Consider the following 22,029-nt stretch of genomic DNA (forward strand, 5'->3'; position numbering starts at 1 on the left):
GGAAGGTAGACAGTTGCTTTAAAGGTAATGTCCACAGGAATGTTTTTCTGAATGCATCTCTTTATCCACCTGTTCAGGCAGCCATGCATGGCCAGCACCAGGGGGGGTTTTACGGGGAAACACTGATACGTCCGGAGGTTTACATACAGGTCTCTGAACAGGCAGACCTCAAGAACAGACTAGAATACTGTCACAGATACAAAACTGCAAGCAACAATGCTGGAACTTCGTAACACAAGAGGCGGTGCGCCGCGTTTCTTTTGACATTCCTTGTTTTTCTATTTAGAACAATTCCCAAATGATAAATGACACAACTGATCAATATTTGATGCTGAAGCCGAAGTGGGTCCTTTTTTTTTTTTTTTTTTGCATCGGGACAGAATCTCTATTGGTGCTGCAGGACTTTTTACTTTTATTTTTTTGTGAATATGTTTGTGAAAAAAGAGACACATGGCAGAATCACGACAGCTGCTCGAGACACACGTCACATACTTTACAGAGGCTACTGATACCACACAAAACCCAGAAAACAACATCCTACAGACAAAATGCTGCTTTTTTTCTCCCCCCAAAAAATAAAAAAAAACATTAAAAAAAGGACATCTATATCTAGACGTAAGTCTACAAAGTATGAAAGGAGGGAATGGGAAAATTAACAAACGTGGCATATGTGAATGACAAAGTAACTGCAATAACAGCATGCATGGGTGCACTGCAAAATAATAATAATAATAAAAAAAACAACAATAACTTAGGAACAAGTACATTATTAACAAAATAAAAAGAGACACCAAGGAAATCAAACTTTGATTTCCCAAGAAAACAATGTTTTGTGAGGAGCAGTAGCAGTTTGTAAATGTAAACATTTGGTCATCGACATGAAAAACAAATAAAAATTGATCACGACTGTAAAAAGATGCTATATATAGCATTTCAACATCAACAATCACCTGGATGTCTCTCTGTTGAATGATGAAACGTTGGCAGCAGCTCGTCCTCTCGTCTTTGGCAGTGGAACTGTTTTGAAGCTGTTTCCGTTCAGTCTCCATGGTTACGGGAAGCTGAGTGACAGCCGCCGTTAAAGCTGCTGCGTTTAGATGAGCACGTTTCCTCTGAAATCACTTAGCCTAGACTTTTTAATCATTTAATTATTACGCCAGAAATAGACGGCAGCCTCTGGGGCTCGTGGGATCTCCTGCGTTGTTTTTCTACTAATCCTCGATGGCGGCTGCTGTATCATCACGCTGATGTTGACTTATACTCCAGTATTAACTAAAGAGGTTCTGAAAGACCGAACAAGTCCTCAGCGGAGCTCACAGCCGTGTCCCTGGTTACAAAATCAGCCGTGTAGGTTGTCACGTCACTTCGTATGGTGGTATAATTACTTTGATCGGAGTTGGCAGCCTTTAAAAACAGAAAGATAAGCAGCAGCCAGGTAGTGGCACGAACCACAGGGTCAGGATCTGTTAGATCTGGTTCTGCAGAGCAGGAAATGAAAAATGACACTTTAAACTATAAGACAAATAAAAAGCAGCATCGAGAGGAGAGACGCCTGAGAAACGAGACGCGAGAGCCATCATGACAGGACGGGTCACCGTGTGTTGATGTTGAAATGCTGTATGAGCTCCTCCAGCAGGGGGGGGTTAGGGAGAGGCCAGAGACCGTCCTACTGCATGAAATAAATTACAAAACAAAACAATCTTCTGTGTTTCCAGGCGTATGAATATGTCACGGGCCTCGTCACAAGGCAGCATGTTGCTCTGACAAACACAAATGTATTATCATCCTCAATCAAACCTACACCGTTTTAGCTTTATTATGTTTTTATATTTAGTTAGTGCACCCTAAGAGGCTCCGACTAGGTAGTGGAAGTGTTTCGATTAGGAGATTAGCCATGAATCATTTTGATGGAGCCAACTTCCCCCTTTAGAAGGATATCCATGTGACTAATTCAGATGTTGAATAGCTGCACATTCAATGTGCAAATAACATTTTAGCTTTGGTAGTGTGAAGGTCATTAGTTTGTAGTTTGAACTTATTGAACTATATTATTTTTGGAAGTGTAATAAGGTGTGAGTAGTGTGTGTGAGCCAGAGGGGGGGGGTGACCCTGACAGGGGGAAGTGAGGCCCTGGTGGGTGGAGGTGTGGGCGTGGGGGGGTCTAGGAAAAGGCTGGAGGTGATACATTACCTGCTGGAGGCTGGGGAGCGTGAGCGGAGCCTCCCGCCCGCTGACACTCACTCAAGTCCAGGTGTAACTCTACTTTCTTGCTTCCAGACGGACCGTGGGGGGGTTTGCTGGGCCCCCCGTTGTACTCCTGGGCGGGCCGCAGGTCCAGGTGGCTGGGCCGCTCCTGGGGAGGGAGATCTCGGGGCTCCACCTCCTCCAGGACGGGGGGACCGCACTGTTCCCCTGAGTTCTCCTCGTCCTGCTGCTCTGGGGGAGCGGGGCTGCTGAACTGAGGCGTGGCGGCGTCCGATTCAAACACGTCACAGGGGGTGGAGGCCCCGCCCGGCCGCTGGGGCGGGGTCTGGGCGCCCCCCTCCTCCGAGCCCAGCTCCTCGCACTCGTCCACGGAGAGCAGCACGGAGCGGCGGAAGCCGGCGGCCGTGTAGTCGGGCTGCTGCTCGTTGTCCTGCTCCACGCCCTCGTCGTCAAACGCCAGGTTGATGATCCCCTGGAAGAGGGGCGAGGGCTCCGTGGGGGGCACCGGGGTCTGCCCGGGGATCACCTCCACCTCCGAGCGCTCGTCCTCCGTCTCCTCCTCCTCCTCCTCGTCTTCCTCGTCCTCCTCAGAGGAGAAGAGCTGGGGGTCGGGGACGCCCCTCACCGGCGCGGTAGCGTCCGTTTCTAGCTCGGACTTGTGCAGCCAGGAGCGCGGGCGCTGCCTCAGCCCCTCCTCCTCACTGGTGGTCTCGGCCTCCCTGCCCCGCAGCCGCACCTCCACCCGCAGCCCCGCCCCGCCCTCGCACACCTTCAGCTCCTCCGGGGTGCTGGTGTCGCTGCTGCTGCGGCCCAGGAAGTCGTGGCAGCGCATGGTGCCGCACTTGGACACGCCGCGGTCGTTGGAGCAGTCGTCGTCCTGCGAGCCGCCCGCGTCGTAGTCCTCCGAGCGCGGCTTGATGTCGTCCGAGGAGGTGGTGTGTGTGCTGGCCGTCTCCGACTCGGGGCTGACGTGGTGGTGGAGGCTCCAGGTGTCCTCCCCCGGCGTGCCGGTGCTGCTCGCGCTGCAGGGCGTGTCCGCCGCCGGGTCAGCGCCGACCTCATCGGCCCGGACGCCGCTCTGAGGCGGCTTCGCTTTACTCCCCGCCGGTTTACAAGAATCCGCCTCTGCAAACTTAACAGCGGGGATGTTGTTAGAGGTTCTCCTGAGCCGGGTCTTGTCTGCGGCTGCAACGCCGTGCGTCTCAGTCGGAGCCTGTGCTGGGCTCGGCTCTCTGCCCGGATCCGTCGGTCCGGTTAGCTCTGCAGCATCTTCCTGCTCCAGAACTGGAGCACCTGGTTCAGACGGGCCGGACTCACCGTCACAGCCCGACTTCCTCCCTCTCACGTCTGGAGTTCTGGATGCGGCAGCGGCGAGGGCTTTGGGGGGTTTAGCGGAGCTTTCAGCAGCTTTCCCTTTGGGTCCGGACCTGGCAGCTCCCCCCGAGGCCGGCCGGGCCGGCGCCGCCGAGACTTTGGTTGTTTTAGCAGCGGGTTTAGGCCCGGCTTCGTGTGCAGACGTGGGTTTGGGGATCTTCCTGGAGGCGTCGACCCTGTCAGCCCCCGAGGACTTCAGCGCAGCTTTGCCCTCTTCTTTCCTGGGAGACGCCGGCTTCTTCACGCAGGTTCCCAGTTTGGAGACTTAAAAAGAAGGAAAAAGGTCAGAATAGGGCTGTCCGATTAATCGATTTTAAATCTAAATCGGGTTTATTAATCAAGACGATGTTAAAAAAAGGAAAATCGGAAAATCGATTTTCCTTTTTTGCAGCTGGCTGCATTACAGACAGAGCTCGTCTAGTCATCTTTGTTTGGTCAAGAAAATTGTAAATGTTGTCACTTTACTAAACTCAAGGAGGATTTACAGTATCTTTCAATTGCACTTCATTCCCAATAGGGAAATTTGTTTGCTATTTTTCTTTAAAAATAAAGATCAAATATTTGAAACAATTTATTCCATTGTCTTTTGTAGTTTTACCAAAAAAATCAAAATCGAAAATCGCGTTTTCAGAGAAAAAAAAAATCTGGATTTTTATTATTTTTGTCCAAAATCACCTAGCCCTAGGTCAGAAGAACATTAATTCTTTGCTGCAGCTCCCTGACAGAGTGGAGTGAACAGCCGGATACTGGCCTCCTTACCCGGTAGCTCCGACGCGCCTCTGGCCTTGGCGTCTGCTCTTGCTGGAGGCTTCTCCGCTGCGCCGGGCCGGGCCTTGCCGGGATCTCTGAGCCCGGATTTATTGGTGGGACTAGTGACACAGACAGACCAGCCGTAAAACAACAGTAACTACAAACGATGCTCCCACCACTTAATAAAAGCCTCCGGCTCACTCGGACACATAAAACTTTGTGAGCAGTGCAGGACGGAGAAGTAAATTATACGTTTTAACACCGCTGGGAGGCAACAAGAGGAAACCAGCGGGATAATAAAGTTGTTATCTATCTTAGTTCTGCAGCTTCTAGTCAGACCCATCAGCTATTTATAGGCCAACTTAACTCTGCTTAATTGGAAGAACAATAAGTATTAGAGTATTTCCAGGATGGAGAGAGTTTGGAGGACGGTAACAGGGATATTTTTAACATCTTGGGAGGAGAGATAAGAGCAGCAGCGTAACGTGTTGTGACAAGCCTCTTAACTTCCTGACAACCATGTAAACTAAAAAGAAAACCCATAATAGATGCCCTACATTCACATTACAAAAATACAGGTGATGTATGCTTGTTTTTTACGGCTTCAGCAGGAGTCAGACACTGATATAACTCTGCACTCACACCTGTGTGTTTCAGCTGTCTGTGTTTCTTCGTCTTTCTGAACAAGGGGTCAACGTGTCAGAGTAAACACGAGATACCCGCAACATCGCTGACACGGCTCAAGAGGTCAGACGCATCCCACAACCAGCTGCATACTGCTCTGCTGTTAAATATCTGCTTTACAGTAGATTATTAACCAATGATGTTGGAACGTGAGGTTGTAAAATTGAGATAAAAACGGAACAACGATTTGCAAATCTTTTTCAACCAGGTATTCAGCTGAACGCACAACAAAGACAGTCAATGCTGAAACTGATCAACTTAATCCTTTGTTTGGACGAATCTTCACTTATTTTGAATACGATACCTGCAAGACTTTCCAAAGAAAGCTGGGACAGGGGCAAAAGAGGGACCGGGAAAGTTGAGGAGGGCTTAACAACAACAACACCTTATTGGAATACTGCACAGATGAGCAGGGAACTGGACTCTGTGGAGTCATGACATGAGGAGAATCCCTGACAGGTTGAGTGGTTCACGAGCAAGGATTGAGCGAGGTTCACCACTCTGAACAACGGCCTGGGCAGACAGTCCAACCGTTTAAGAACGTTTCTCAGGGTACAACTGAAACCAAAACATCATTCTGTAAAGCACTTCCCCACCTGGGCTCAGGAATATCTGGATTATGAAGCTGAAACTCTTCAATGCAAAGCATTTATCATGAACCCCCAGAAACCCCGGAGGCTCCGGGGCCTGAACCCATCTGGGGCGGACTGACAAGTCCGTGTTTCAAAGTGCTTTAGGACATCACGGATGGACATCACTCCGGGCTGAACAGGAACAGGACCACCACATTATTACCAGCATCGCTGTCGGTGCTCAGGGCATCATGGGTAACATGGAGATGGTTTTCAGGGACGTCCCTGCTTGTTCCAGCAGGACGACGCAAGGCCACATTTAGGGAGTTACAACAGCCAGTGAAAGTGCAGGAACTAGACAGGCCCCCCTGTAGCACAGGCCCACCTCCCACTGAAAGTGTGTGGTGCATCATAAACTGACAACGGAGACCACGAGACCACTGAGCAACTGCAATCCTACATCAAACATCCCAGCTTTTTTGGGAATGTTTTATAGCAAAAGAACAAAACAACAAAGTTTCAGTTGGAACATCAGATATTTCATCTTTGTGTTGCTATCAGTGAATATAGGTTGACAATGATTTGCAAATCATAGTGCTCTGTTTTTATTTACGTTTTACACAACATCCCAACTCCCAACTTATCGTCCTTATCCTTTCTTCTTCCGGCTCTCGGTGAAGGCGGACGCTTTTCTGCTCCTCTCCCTCCTTATCTGCCCTGCTGCTGCTTTTGTCCTGTCTTGTCTTCAGAGCCTCTCTTTTTCACTCCTCCGGAATTCTACAATCATGGAATTGATTAACTGGTCTGTCAGCACAATTGACCAAATTTTTGCGATGAGAAGTCAGGGGACAAGGGAGCCCTCCTGCCCCGATGGGATATTTTTTGCCGGATACACAATGGAATCCTATAAACATTGGAGACCGTTGTGTCTGGCGATCCTGTTTGTCGAGGATGAAGATGCCTTCATAATTGGATTTATGATAGCAGGATTTCTTCTAATTGGAGTGGGGGGATTCCTAGTCTATCGACAAACGCGTAAGTCGTCGACAGCTGTTCTGGCCCTTTCCGAGCTGCCGGACGTGGCTGAGGGATAAGCTCTGCGACTAACACTCAGACTTTGACGTTGGGAGAGCAAAACTGCAAGCTGGATGCGATTCTTGAACAGAATCGCAGGCTGGTGGCGGTCTTTGAGCTCATTGGAAAGATGGATAAGACCTTGGAGAAGTTGGAAGCTCGGCTTGGCGGGAATTGATCACAATTTATCTGTTTGGAGTCGCCATTGAGGAACCAGAGACTTAAGGCAGACGGAAAATTACCGGAGTCTGCTTGTTTTCTTCAATACAATTGTTGATTCTATAATCTGACCTTGACAGAGCAGCTTGGCCGGTTGCTCCAGTCACAATCTCCCTGGTGGAATGAAAACAAGGGACTCTGCCCCCACTACCCCTCCCCTCTCCCAGGAACATCTGTGGACCTGTTTCAGAACTGTACCGAGCCGTCTGATAACATCAAGGACAATGGCTGAGGAGCAGCTCTAGGGCGAAGTTTCACAGACTTACCGCTCACACACTCACTTGCTGATAACCACACCTCCCTCATCTCAACACCTTCCCGGCCCCCCCTCTTATCAGCCCCCCCCCCAACGCAGTCTCCGGGTTTCGAGCGCCACGAAGCTGCGGCGATCACTTGGATGCACCGTGCCGGGATCCCCCCCCCCACACACCCACATGCAAGTCTTGTGATGATGTTTGTTGCTTTGTGTGCCGAGGTGTTTTTTGCACCTTGACACTGCGTATTATACTCAGTGTGAAGATTTCCCCTCCCCCCCCATCCCAGTGTTACCCTTGGAAAATAGGCGCATAATACCATCGTGGCGCCGCAGGTGTATCCGAAGTCAAAAACATGTTTTTCTAAATTGCCAATAAAACCTGATTCTGATTCTGATCGTGTGCACAAGCTTTCCGAGGCCTTTATGAAGAAATGCGATCGCTAAACATTGTGAGGCGGGAGTTAAGCTCACCTGCTGGTCTTGGTCGTCCCCGACCTCTGAGGAGGTTTGGTGAGCTGGGACTTGTTCACGGCTTTGACCTGGTGCTTGGGCTTCGTCCCTGAAACAGATCAAATTAAATCACATGAACAGCTGCTCAGAAAGCTACACGTCGTCGGCTCCTGCTCACACGCGAGCCGACGACACATCTAGTCACTTTCAGGGTGGAGCACCAGCAGGACTGGACGGACCGGGCTCCCAAGGCTCGCTGGAGATACAGCATCACTCTGAAGTTACAGCCTCAGCACGGAAACTCAATCTGATCAGTCAAAACGACGTGGCGTGACGTGAGGCCGAGCCTGCCCCGCTGCTGTTTCAGCTGTTATGGCACTTTTCCACTAGAACCCACTCGACTCATCTCAACTCGGCCTGGTTTATTTTCCATAACAATTCAGCACCTGGAGCAGAAGTAGGAGGTTGGAGTGAAGCTGCTGTGACGTATTTGATTGTGTATCTAAACGATGAAGACAGCAACACTAAAGATGTAGAACCTGGAGGAGATGATAGATGTGCTGCTGGATCTGTGGCTTGTGTTTGATATCAAGTTAAAAAATGAGAGAGAGAGAAGCTTCAAGCAGCAACGCTTTTTTTTCTTTATTTTAGTTTGTCTCGGTGCTGCTGAAAAGTCAGCTGGAGCCGTGAGCAGCTATGAAGAGACAGAGCTCCTGGTGGATCTGCTCGTTCCTTATCTCCATCTAGATCCCTTTTTAATTCTCTCCTCAGCACCAGGTTTATGAACATCTGACCCTCAGAGTTGGATCATGAAACAGACTTCTGCGCTGCCATTGTTGTCGAATAAAATGAACCAGAAGCCAACTACTTCTGCTCCAGGTGCTGAATTGTTATGGAAAAGAAACCAGGCCGAGTTGAGTCGGGTCGAGCTGAGTAGGTACTGGTGGAAAAGCGCCATTAGACTGATAGCACCAGGGCAGAGGAGACGGCCACGTCTGCCCTGGTTCCTGATGGACAACGGTGTTGTTTTGTTTTAATTACGCTTTAAAGCCCTGATGGAGGTAATACGTTTCCTGTCCTGTTTCAGCCGGAGCTGGCAGACACACGCGCTTGGCTGCAGTGATGCACTGATATCTGATACCTGTCGTCAGCCACGATGATGGAATGTAAAGAAGTCAATAAGAGTGTTAACCTGCGATGGAGTGGGTGTCGTTGTGAGGACTGCTGGCCCCATTCTCTGGCGAGACGCTGCCTGACGTGGAAGTGGTGCCAGGCGGAGGTTGAGCGGTGCCAAGGGAGTGATCGGCCTTCCCCGAGCTCTTCTGCGGCCTCCCCGCTGCTGCCTGGCTCGTGGACGTGCAGCTCGGGGGAGAGGTCTTGGGCCTAGCACCCAGATTGGGCTTCTTTTCCTGCTCTTTGGCCACGTGAGGGCTTTTGGCCGCATCCCGTTTGACCGCTGCAGTCCCCGTGCCGTTGACGACCGGCGCGCTCGCCGACAGCGGTCGGGCTTTGGCCGCTGCGCTCTTGTCTCCTGGTTTCTTCACGTTCTTAGCCTTGGACGCGTGGCCGTCCCCTGGTTTGTTAGCTGCACTCGGCCCATCCGACTTCATGACTGCTGCAGCGCTACGGGAGGCAGAACTTCTGCTTTGAGAGGCCCTCTGGGTCCGGGGCACGAGAGGACTCTCAGGTGCGGGTGCGGGGCATCTTACGGCCTTCGCCTGCAGGAGAGAAGCAAGAATGAAAGTTTTACCACAAATTAAAATCAGGAAAAGGAGGACAGAAAAAGACAGAACGGTTAAAAGAAGCTGGGTGTTATCAGAACATTTTCCCGCAAGCGATGCTGTTGACAGATCTGTAGGAGACGCGCTCATCAATCTGGATTACCTCTGAGCTGCAGTCACATGACAGCCCACTTTTAAGGTTTGATGGATTTTGACATTGTTAAAAAGAATATCAGGTCCTTAAAAAGAGGTAAACAAACCCTCAGAGGAACCAAAACCCACGACACGGAGCACAGCACTTCCGAGGCGGGACATTTGTGCTAACGCGACTGCCCGTTCTGCTGGGGAGCGGCCCTGAGGCAGGACGACGGGACGTCCCGTCATGGCTCTGTTCCGCTTTGGGAAGCACTGACACCAGCAGACAATAGGAGAGGCCGTGTGTGAGGATTAGCCGCCGAGGCAGAACGCCGCTCTCATCAGTCCTGTCGCTCAGATGATCCCGCAGTGCCGACAAGCTGTTTGTGATCACATGATAAGGTGGCGCTGCGAATTCCCAAAGTGATACCGTGGCAACTTATTGAAGACGGGTTTTTTTTGCACATATATGCTGTGTGAAACGACTAGTGGAAATGTGTGAAAAGCTACACTACGCCGACTGAATGAATGTCCTGTGGAAGCACGTTTGGTCTCAGTGATGTTCTCTCTCCCTCACACTGGAGGAGCTTCACTCCTCTGCTTTACACTGGTCCTTAGAAACCTGTCATGGACAGCTCTCTGCAGGTCCCATCCACGTTTTAACTGAGGGCTCCACTGTACGGAAGAGAATTAGGGCCATGCAGGAGAAAAAATATTTGAGAGGGGAAGATTTTTTTTTTTATTGTGCACTTCGAGAAAAAAAAATCGAAATGTCGAGAATAATGTTGAAATACAATTTCAAAAAAAAAAGTCGAAATGTCAAGAATAATGTTGAAATACAATTTTTTTTTAAAAAGTCGAAATGTCGATATTAATGTTGAAATACAATTTCAAGAATAAAGTTGAAATTTTGCCTTTTTTCTCAACATTTCAACTTTATTCACGAAATTTTGACTTTTCTCAACATTTAGACTTTTTTCTCTCGAAATTGTACTTCAACATTAATCTCGACATTTAGACTTTTTTCATCAACATTTCAACTTTATTCACGAAATTTCAACTTTTTTTCTCAACATTGACTGCCCGTTGCAGATGTTGGTGTTCTTGGAGTCACTGCTCTGCTGCATGACTTTCTCTGGTTTGAACAAACATTTTCATACTGACACGTATGAAAATGTTTAGTTGTTCATCTGAGGGTTACAAACCTCCTTCCAGAAAGGTTGGGACACTATGGATCTAAATAAAACTGAATGTAATCATTTGCGAAACTCAAACCCACATTTTATTCACAGCAGAACACAGAAATGATATCAAATAGGACCAAGCTGCAGCATCTCCTCCCCTTTAATCCACATCCATCCAGATCTGAGAACAGTTTCTGGAGTTAGGAAAAGGAATGGTGCCCCATTTTCCTCTGACACATATTTCTAGTGGGTGAAAAGTCTGGACCCCAGAGAAGCCAGTTCAATATCTACTGGGCTGGGCGATATGACTTCAAATCAATATCACGATAAATTGGGCAGTTTTACCTCAATAACAATAAATGTACGATAACCCTTAGCCAGGAACAAAAAATCTATCTTCAGATTGGCTGATTGGTCGGTAACTCCAAACAGCTGCTCTGAGCTGAGAGCTCAGCAGCGTGGCGTGACTCGTTTGTAAGACGTGCTGTTGGAGGTAATTTCTCTAGAAATGCCATGTGTGGCGTGAGAGTGTGAACTTGTTGAAATGCGCAAGTCTCACACTAGACAGCCCTGTTATGTCACCCGCTTCTTCATTTTGAACCATTTTCTTGGGTTTCCCTTCTCGTTCAGACTGGATGGGAGGAGTACACGTTGTACATCGTCTTAAAGGGGAAAGAAACTAGCCTATCAGCACACAGACAAAACAGACTAAAAATGTTTTTTTTTAATACCCAATTAACCGACATGGGACAATTGAGGTCGGTCATCGCAGTAAATCTGGGTAACGGTACATTTTCGGTTTATCGCCCGGGCCTTGTATCTACACTCTTCTACTACAAAATCCTTCTTCTGGAACAGCTCAAGATTGTCTTGCTGAACGATGCAAGATCTTCCCTGAGAAAGACATTCCCTAGATGGGAGCATATGTCACCCTAAACCCCATCCCATAGTCAACCCGGCACCCCTGTACCCTCACGGATCAGGCCAGGCCGACGAGGCCGTCCTGAGGGTCCAGCATCCAGAAGGAACATGTCACAATGTGGTTCATCTGACATCATGTAAGAGTTTTCCACTTTGCTAAGTCCGTTTCACATGAGCTTTGGTCCGGGGGTGACGGCAGCATTTCTGTGGCTCCTTTCGGGCTTAATGAGGTTTTCCCCTGAACTGTGGCCGTCCTGTGATTTTCAGGAGCGTTCCTGAGCCTCTGCAGGGACTTCAGATACAGAGTCATGCATGTTTTCAATGCAGTGAGGACCCTCACATTATGGGACATTGATATGTGGCCTCATCACCTGCAGTTTTATCCTCAGAAACATTCTGAAATTGGTTCTCAAGTTGTAAACCCGTCTCTTCACAGACTGCCCATCTTTACTTCTGAGACTCCTAAAGTACTTTTTCTGTACCCAGTCGGTTCACCCACTTGTTGCTGGTTACCCTGATTAGCTGCAGTATGTTGGTTCAGGTGTTATTTTTTACCTCTGCAGCCCACATTCCAACATTTTAGAGACATGTTGGTACCATCAAATACAATGCTTTAAAATGTCTCACTTTCAGCATCCTAGATATTTTACATTCCCTACTGTGATAAAATATGGGTTTATGAAATTTGCAAGTCCCTGCATTGTTTGTACACCTCCCAACCTTTTACAACGGTGGTTGTGTTCAGCTAATCTGAAGATCTTGAAAGGACAAGATGCATATAATTACATCCTGATACTGTTTAGAAAGACCTTGTAGCTCTTGTAATGTTGACTTTTGCTGTGATGGCGCGCCGACATCTGATCTGGAGCAGCATCTTGCAGCTAGAGACTGAAGGGACTGACAGGGATGACGGCTTAAACCACGACTACTGCAACAGTTCACGTCCCTGCGAGGCTTAATAAAGCATTGCTGAATTTTCATTTTTTAAGATCATTACATCTCCTAAGTCTAAATCACAGACTACTAACAGGACTAAATATAAAGCAACAGAAAGTTGAGTTACCTGTGAGCTACTGAATACGGGCTTTTTACCAAGTCTTCGATTGTCCCCTGTATCAATAGCATCTGTCAAAATGAGATAAAGACATGATGAACTAATCTGTAGTCAACGTAGGAATTTACCTGCAAAACAAATCAGAGCTGCACAATCCACTTTAAAAGACACTGACAGGTTTGTTCGGCTGCTCGGTGCAACCAGCGTTATTTTCATTCATAAATCTCACACAGCCAAGCAGTATTTATGTATGGCAAGTCCATAAACGGCCTTAAATCTCCTCTAATTACGCCCCCTCACACCTTCCCCCCGCCTTTCAAATCTCACCACCAAGCACTTCATTTAGCGCATTTCAAAACGGCGCTAGATGGAGAGCAGGAGAGGAGCGGCTGGCAGGAATTCGTGGAGCCGTGTAAACACATGCAGACTTAACAGCAGCAGTCTAAGCTGCGACCTATTAAAAACAAGCATGGCGCATCTGGTGGTGGTGCGGCGTGTTGGTATGCACTCGTTAAATCAGAGCTGCGGTGAGCGGCCAGAACCGCCGGCAGAGGCTCCGGCGGCTGGACGTGAGACGGCACCAGATCAGAGCTGCTCATCTCTGATGCAGAAGCTCTGCTTCAATAACTGCATTAGCAAGGTTAACACACACACACACACACACACACACACACACACACACACACACACACACTGCAGTATGGGGGGGTGGGGGGGTGCTGGGAGAAAAAAAAGCCATCCGTTACCTGCTAGTATCCTCTCCCTGTGCTTGGACGACAGCGACTCCCATCCCTGCGTGTGCCGGACGGCGTAGAAGGTCTGCAGCAGGAAGGTCCAGAGCCGCCTGCGCAGCGCACAAACCTCCTGCCTGAACGGCTAGCGGGAACAGAGGAGAGGAGAAGAGGAGGAGGAGGAGGAGAAGAATGGAGGGGTGAGCCACAAACACAGGCGAATCAGCAGCTGCTTCAAGAACCATTCACCATGGCAACAAATACCCTCCCTCCTCCCTTCACTCCATCTCCCCGTCCTTTTCTTCCCTCTCGGGCTCTTGTTGCTCAATTCACTCGAGCTCCCTGGAAGCGAGCGTGATGTCACCGGGCCGGTGCCCACATTCCCGCTCCGGCGCCCAATTATAGACCGCAGGACAGGAAGCCTGGGAGGAGCTACCCCCGTTCTCCATCTCCTCCACCCAGACACGGCCCACACCTTTCACAGCAGATCCACCGCCAGATTAGTGCCGGCTGACATACGTCACGGCTGCCTAAGCCTAATCTATCGGGCTATACTGTACAGCACTTTGGAGGGTTTAACTGGTGCAGGCGGGTCACTTTCTTCAGGAAGAAATGCACACGCTCAACCTACAGATGAAAGTTTTCTCCCGTAGGAGTTGTGTTTGACAGAATATTGTCTGCTTATATTTCTGAGTAGCAATGGGAGCAAAAATCTGAATGAAATGATGCACATCCTCCCAGGTCACCTTTGATGCCACTTAATGAGAATATTCACTACTTCACTATCACATCCCATCAAAACACCAATCAAGAAAGCGTTGGCCGAGCGCCTCCTTGGCACAGCTTTGGCCTTTCCCCATCGCTACTGCTCCCCTCTGAGATCTACTTCCTATAAAACAGGGGCATCTCAACATGCCGCAGGCGTGGTTGCTCAGAAGTGTGTCCTGCGACCCACTGACACACAGCTCATCTAGCATCTGTCTCACATCTGGAACAGAAGAATAAAAAATTAATGCCCGCTGTTCAGTTTCCATCAGAAACACAAATCTTTCTCTGCCTGTGAGCAGACTAGTGCACGCTGCCCCCCCCCCTCAGCACCACCGCAGCACCATCATGGAGCGGGGCTGGTGGACATGTTGCAGATAACAGTCTGCTTGATCTCCTCGTCTTTGATCAGTAGAATGAAGCGCGTTTCTTCTAAAACTGATCTGAAATAGCGATTCATCCGCCCACAATACCAGTTTCCTCTGTGGTCTGATGCCTCCCAGCACGGAAATGTTGATGCGACACTTGGATGAGCTCGATATTAGGCTTCTTTTTTTTTTTTGCATATTGAAGTGTTAAGATGCATTTGCAAGTGTTATGCTGTATTGGAAGTTATCCCAAAGTACTGCCCATACGCTCACATCAGCTCCTGATGCAAGACGGTCCTGATGCAGGCCTGATCTACTCTTGCAGACCGGGAATGCAGAATTTGCTTTATATTTACAAATAAAATGAAGCTGACGAGACAAAGCATGAAATCCTAAGAGACGGGATGTACGTTTGAAAGCAGATTTATGTTTTATACTTTTTAGGCAGTGATCCGACATCCTAAAATGTCTTTGTCATCCAGCTCGGTCCAGACATGTCTGGGGGACAGCAGAGGTTTCTCTTGACTTTATCTTTACATCACCACAGTGGATTAGAAATAAGACAATCTGCAGCACTGTGTAAAAGCATCGTCCTCGCATCTCCAAACAAACTCTTATATCAGACAAAGATAACCTGCGGAAATACAAAATGCTGTTTTTAAATGAGGATTTCATTTATTTAGGGGAAAAAGAACAGCTATCCAAACCAACCTGGCCCTATGTGCAAAAGTAATGGCACCCCCTTGTTAAATGGTGAGATAAGCGGAGCTCAGTCTCACCCGCCACACGCAGGCCTGGTTACCACGAGATAGGAATGGGTGATATTTTACCGTTCACGATATACCGTCAAAAAAATTCCCCACGGTAAGAATTTGTCATCTCGGGGTAAAAACGATAAATTCCCGTTGATGAAGTTTTTTTGTAAAGTCTGATTTATGGTTCTGCGTTAAATCCACGCAAAACTTACGCGAAGGAAGGAAGGAAATGAGCAAGAAAGAAAGAAAGAAAGAAAGAAAGAAAGAAAGAAAGAAAGAAAGAAAGAAAGAAAGAAAGAAAGAAAGAAAGAAAGAAAGAAAGAAAGAAAGAAAGAAACATGGCGGATCTGAGAGCGAGGAGTCATTACAGTTTTGCAGTACAGGTGGACTCATTTAATTGGTTTTTATTAATTCAATTTAATTGGTGTAGTTTAGTAGCATTTAGTATCTTTTAGAGCAGTGATTTGGGGGCTCCAAAGACTGAATGTGGTGATAGATTTATAGTTACAAAGGTTGAGTTGAATTGGTATTTTTTTTTTTTAATCGTCATTTTTATCGTTATCAGGATAAATGCCAGAAATTATCGTGATACATTTTTTAGTCCATACCGCCCATCCCTACCACCAGACCTGTAAAACTTCAGGAGATCTCAAAAAGCCTGGTGCCCCAATCTACAGAAAGTCAAAAACAGAAGAGAAACAACAGCACCATCAACAGCTGCCGGCCTGAGAAGAGCTGCAGAGCCATGAGGGTTTGGGACACCAGCAAACCTCAGTGAGAGCCGTTATCCACACAGGGAGGAAACATGGGCCGGCAGGTAACACACGAGGAGAGAGAGTCTGGCTGAATTACTGAAAGAGCACGTCGGCGTTTCGTCCAGGAGGTCATGAAAGAACCCAGAACCACATCTGAAGCCCTGCTGGCCTCACTTATCACTGAAGACAAGGGCATCCACGGGAGGTGGAAACTGCTGCTCACAGGAAACACATTCACTAAAAACAACAGAAACACCTCTTTGGAAGGTGTGCGTCACGTCATGCGAGAAAAAACCCTCCAATGTGGCTGAATTACAGCCTGAATTGCTCCACAGCAGCGAATGCAGTTAGTTTGGGTTGGCTTGGTTGGCTTTTCCCACCATGATCATTTAATTTAATTCCTCAGGTCATCTTTGTCCCGTCTAGATCTGAAAATAAATCACTTTTTCACAGCCCTCTTCAGCATTCATTTAAGAGGTTGACCATAAATAAACCACTTACAATTAGTACAGCCGATTTAAACAAACTACCTCCATTTTCAAGGGCTCAAAGGGGATCTGGACTGAAAAGGTCGTCCAGATGGGTTAAAGTGCCCAATACGGTTAATTCCCTCAGTACTTCAAAACAAATGAAGCAGATAAGTTGTTATTTGGCAGCTGCTTGACTCGCGCCACCAACAGGAAGTCAAAGGAGATCTCAATGCAGGTGGAGGTGTATTTGGCTGGAGGTGGAATCAACACAGGGGTGTTTTATTGATGATGCGACCGCTGACAGAAGCAGCAATAAAACCAGCACAGAGCTGCCCTCTCTGCTCACACTCTGCACAGCGCTGACGGATGCTCCAGACTTTCTGACAGCAAAGAAGTGGAACTGGCTCATTTGACCATCAACAATCCCCTCGGCTGTTACCCAGGTCTGTCCTCTGCTCTGAAAGCCAGTTACATTTGATAAACTGCACGAGCAGAACAGTAACACACACAAAAGCAGCTGTGGTTTGTGCGTAATCTGTGGATCATTTGGGACAAAACAGGCAGGTTTTTACTTCTAATATGTTTGGAGCCTCGAGTTAAACAGACTTTCTGCATCCCGGTAACTGGACACTTTTGACAAATTAGAGATCATAGCAGTGGATGAATGGAAACACTGTGACCCGTTTCCCAGCTGTCTTGTAAGTATCGACCACACTCGCATATAAAATCCATTATAAATGAACAGGATGCACTTTTAGACTTTTCCAGCCATGAAAGCGCCCAGAAGCAGAGTCTAACAAGAACTTGTGAGAATCACGTGTGATGTGATGAGTGGGATTCAGTTCACCTCCTCTTGCGTTTGCTGCTCCTCTGTAAAATCCTCTCCGCTCAGACAGTTGACGGCAGTGAAAAGATCGCAGCAGTTGTCCACGTTAACGCCCTCCCTGATGGCTGAACACAGCTTCTTCAGCAACGCGGGCTCTCTGGTGAACTCCTCCCTCTGCAGGACAGACACCAACATGAGGACCTGAGGTTCCTCTGCTCTTGCAGCCGGAGCACACGAGCACGTCTCCGCTTTTACCATGCGCAGGTCGTGGAAGGCCTGCGTGTGGATGACCCTCGGCAGGTGTTGGACGATGACGTGCAGGCTCTGGTTCTGGAGCTCCGTGGCCAGACTCCGGACCTGCTGGGCCCACTTGACCTCGGGGAGACTCCCCATCAGCTGCTCGGAGCCACAGAGCACAGTCACGGCGTTCTGCACCGTCTGAATGAAAACACCTGTCAGCTACAGAAATACCAGCTACACACGGACACACGAGGAGGAGGGATAAGCAGTAGGCCTGTGCTGAAGAAAAAAAACATTGATTTTCCGATTCTAGATCGATTCTCATATTAATTCCTAAAAATCGATTCGTATGTCTAAAGATCGATTTTTTTTATTATTACATTTTCGCCCGGTGAAGTTTAATCCCACTAGTTGCCTCATAAATTCACACATGTGCTGTTATTTCTTTTTTTTTGCGCTTTAAATGGATATTGAAAGGTATATTTGAGTTATTTATTTCTTAGTTATTTATTTCATACAAATAACTTTTGGTATTTTTTTGTTTATGCCCAAACAATTAATGTTTTGTTGGACACGAGAATAACTACTGCCATGTTTTTGCCTTTAAATATTACGGAAGCATATTGCATTCACTTGAGAAGAAAAAAAAAAAAATCTGTTCTGTTTTTCTGAATTAACAAGATAATTATCTCAGAATTCAGAGAAAAGTTTTTATGAAAAAAAAAAAAAAATCTGCGAAAAGCTCTCACGTGAACTAATAACAATACCATCTATATAACTTAAAGACAAGAGTATCTCTGAATGTTTTAAACCAAAAGCAAAATAAAACTGGATTAAACTGGACAGGGGGAACATCTTTGCTTCCATGAAATCGAGCTTTCAAGTGAATGACAGCTTCTTGCAAGTTGTGAGTATCTCGTTAATTCAGAAAAACAGAGCAGATTTTTTTTTCTCAAGTGAATGCAATACGCTTCCATAAAATATGTTTAAAAGTATGAAAACATTAAAGTTTTCAGTTATCATTGCTTTATATACTTTATTGGGGTTAAATTTGCACAAAATGCTAAAAACGAAATTCTCAAAAATTAAAAAACCTAAAAACACAGAAAATGGAAAAAATTACAACGGAATGTGTTAAAAAATAAAAGCGATTTCATACGTTTGCTGCCCTGGATCTGTTTGATAATTCTGCCACACGATGTTTCTGAAAGCAGTTCTATCAGCATTCTGGGAGCTGATTGGTCCTTACAGCATCATTAGCTGCCAATACTTGCTGTTGAATCTCAATATAACACTAGTAGTAATATTTTGCAGAACTACAGTCATATAATTCAGGCAACAGCTCAAAAAACATTTTTAATAACACTAACCCAAATCAATATCGGAATCCAATTGAACCAAATCTTGATAATCGATTCTGAATCTTAAGAATCGGAATCTAATCTTGACATTTGAACCGATACCCAGCCTGAAGATCAGCTTCATCTTGCTTTAATACAAGGCACCGCTCTCTAAACATAAAAGACGGGCTCAATCATCAATTCTCAAATACAAACATTCATCTGCGTCCACATCTTATTCTGATACTGAGAATTTAATAAAACTCATCTTTGATTAGGTCATGTTTAAATATCCCTCCTCTGGAAATACACTCATGCACGGCCTGGTGACACTTGGGCTTTAACATGACAACAGCAAAGCCTGGTGACGGAGCATGTGCGGCGGCTCTTGAGGACGGGAGGAACTCACCATTGTTTCAGTCACAGCTGAGAGACAGGCTCTGTGGAGCTCCGGAGACAACAGGGAGAAGTTCCTCTCACACCAGGCTTTCACATAATGTTCAGCAACCCACCTGATTCAAAACAACGACAAAACACTGCACGGTGAGGAACTGCTCGTTTGACTTCAGTCAGTTAAGGTAAAAGTCAAGCTGAGTATGTGTGTAATATAAAAAGGGCTGCGTGGGCTAAATGAGGCTGCAACCCTTCAGTTTGGTCGGTGCCAACAAGCAGATGTGAGCAGGTTTCTGACTTCTGACTCCACTCAACCCAACTCTGTTTGAGGAGCCAAACAGAATAAGTGAGTATGAGAAGCTCCGTTTGGGTTTTGATAGCAGTTTGGATCATCATCAGAGAGCCGTGTCTTCACTTTCAGCAGGATTTAGAAAATGTGACACTTTCATAAGACATATTTATTATTCTAAAGTATTTCAAGGTGTGCCTTCAAAGGGAAACAGAAAAGGGAGGTTTTATGTGGCATTTCACGGACACCAGACGGCTTCAAATGGCAGGCGGGTGTTTTAACTTTCTGCCCCGTATTTCAATCCGCATTTTAACCTCTGAACAGGATCAGGATCAATACCAGATATCAGCTCCAACATGCTACTCCAGCTGTGCATGTAGTGGTGTTTTTGGCAGCCTGTTTCCATTTTAGTTTTAGTCTAGTCTTTGGGTCAAGCTATCATTTTAGTTTTTATTAGTTTTATTCACGTTCATTCTCCTTTTAGTCGTGTCAAATTTCAGTCGACTAAAAGTCTGAGCATTTTAGTCAGAATCGTCCAGGACCATCTTAGTCTAGTTTTAGTCAAAGATTGTATTTAGCCAAACCCATTTTACAATTCATACAAGGTTATCCTATTATTATATTATTGTTACCTTATAGACTCAAGAATACATTCATTCCAGATACAGAATAAATCTAATTTGAGTTCACAACATATTTATTTTTCCGCATTTTTCCCCACTTTTTCTTGGGACTGGGATTGAGGACTAACGTCACCCAGCAGCAGAACTAAATCAGAGGAAACTAGTTCAAACATGGATATTAAGGATCTTTGTTAGAACATCTCTTCAGGTTTATTACACACACACACACACACACACACACACACACACACACACACACACACACACACACACACACACACACACACACACACACACACACACACACACACACACACACACACGATCATATACATACACACACACACACACACACACACACACACACACACAGTCACATGCATTTACACACACACACACACACACACACACACACACACACACACACACACACACACACACACACACACACACACACACACACACACGATCATATACATACACACACACACACACACACACACACACACACACACACACACACACACACACACACACACACACACACACAGTCACATGCATTTACACACACACACACACACACACACACACACACACACACACACACACACACACACACACACACACACACACACGATCATATACATACACACACACACACATAGACATACACACTGGCTTGTTCACCTGCATGCTGGCTCTCTAGTTTTTGGGTTTAGGTAGCGGTAGCGATAGCTTAGCTCAGACTGCGATCAGATCTCAAGATTTAGGTCGATTGCTGTTATTGTTTTGGATGGCTCCGTGCCGGTTTCGTGCTTTGTTTGTGGTTTTTTGTTGCAGATTTCCAGTGCTTGACGTGTGTCTCCGTGTGTCCCTGCTTCCTGGATTGGCAGTGGAGGTCGTCACCCCCCCCCCCCAAAAAAAAAAAAGAAAAAAAAAAAAACACTGGGTTTGTATGTGTATATTTATGTATGTGTACGCATATGTGTGCGTATATATATGTATATATATTAAATATAGTAATAATGCACACATATACACTTTTGGTTTCTACCGTCATGGTATCAATCAATAATATGTGTGCAGACAAGGTAAAAAAAAAAAAAAAAAAGCAGAGTTTTCATTTTGTAATCTACATTTTAGTCACGTTTTTATTCCTCTACGATATTGCATTGTATATTTAATTAATTAGCTTTATCGTCACATGACCAGCATTTTCGCTGCGTCTCGTCTCCCTCAGGTGATAAAGGTTTGTTGACGACGATATTTAGTCATAATTTTCAACTTTACTGTTCAGCACCGACTCTGACCAAACTAGAGCCGCCCGTCTTCCTGAACGACAGCATCTTCAGAAACCCAACGTACCTCTTACACAGCATGTGGAGGTTTTGCAGACCCAAGACGTGCGTCAGCGACAGGCACTCCAGAACCGTCCTCTGAACCCCGTCCACCGGCTGCCAACACAAGAGCAAAACAACAGTCGGAGTTCTGCTGGCTGGGCGATGCTTGAGGAGACATCAGTGTGTGCTCCCATGAGACGTGAGCAACGAGAGCGCAAAAACATCAACATGGATGGTAATTAGGCCGATAGAGTATTCACACGACACAACACTGAACGTGGAACTGACCTGTAGCATCAGATACTTCAAAGGCATCTCTTTCTTTTTGAAATATTATGAGCAAAAGTGCTTTCACTGGTTATAATTCAGCTTTAAAGGCGGCGGATCAGGTGAATGTTACAACTGTAGCCAAACGCAGCGAACAGATTCAGTGGAGCGTTTTAGGGGCATGTTGATGAAAATGTGTGAAATCCCCCAAAGAAACAGACAATAAAAAAGAATCTTGAAGAATACATTAGACATGTCTGAAAAATCC

General features: G+C 46.5%; 1 protein-coding gene across 1 annotated transcript in view; it reads right to left on the reverse strand.

Annotated features, from left to right (window-relative positions):
* Window positions 1–22,029, reverse strand: part of btbd8 (BTB domain containing 8) — a 35,797-nt gene that overhangs the window by 1,361 nt on the left and 12,407 nt on the right. Inside the window, exons 9-18 of the mRNA XM_061737533.1 lie at window positions 21,520–21,608; window positions 19,259–19,361; window positions 17,525–17,707; window positions 17,291–17,443; window positions 13,346–13,475; window positions 12,609–12,670; window positions 8,777–9,302; window positions 7,606–7,693; window positions 4,339–4,448; window positions 2,191–3,843 (exon numbers count right to left, since the gene is read on the reverse strand). Coding sequence (XP_061593517.1) covers window positions 2,191–3,843; window positions 4,339–4,448; window positions 7,606–7,693; window positions 8,777–9,302; window positions 12,609–12,670; window positions 13,346–13,475; window positions 17,291–17,443; window positions 17,525–17,707; window positions 19,259–19,361; window positions 21,520–21,608 — 3,097 coding nt within the window. The remainder of the gene's footprint in view (window positions 1–2,190; window positions 3,844–4,338; window positions 4,449–7,605; window positions 7,694–8,776; window positions 9,303–12,608; window positions 12,671–13,345; window positions 13,476–17,290; window positions 17,444–17,524; window positions 17,708–19,258; window positions 19,362–21,519; window positions 21,609–22,029) is intronic.

Source organism: Cololabis saira, chromosome 13, assembly GCF_033807715.1.
Source record: "Cololabis saira isolate AMF1-May2022 chromosome 13, fColSai1.1, whole genome shotgun sequence".
NCBI lineage: Eukaryota > Metazoa > Chordata > Actinopteri > Beloniformes > Belonidae > Cololabis > Cololabis saira.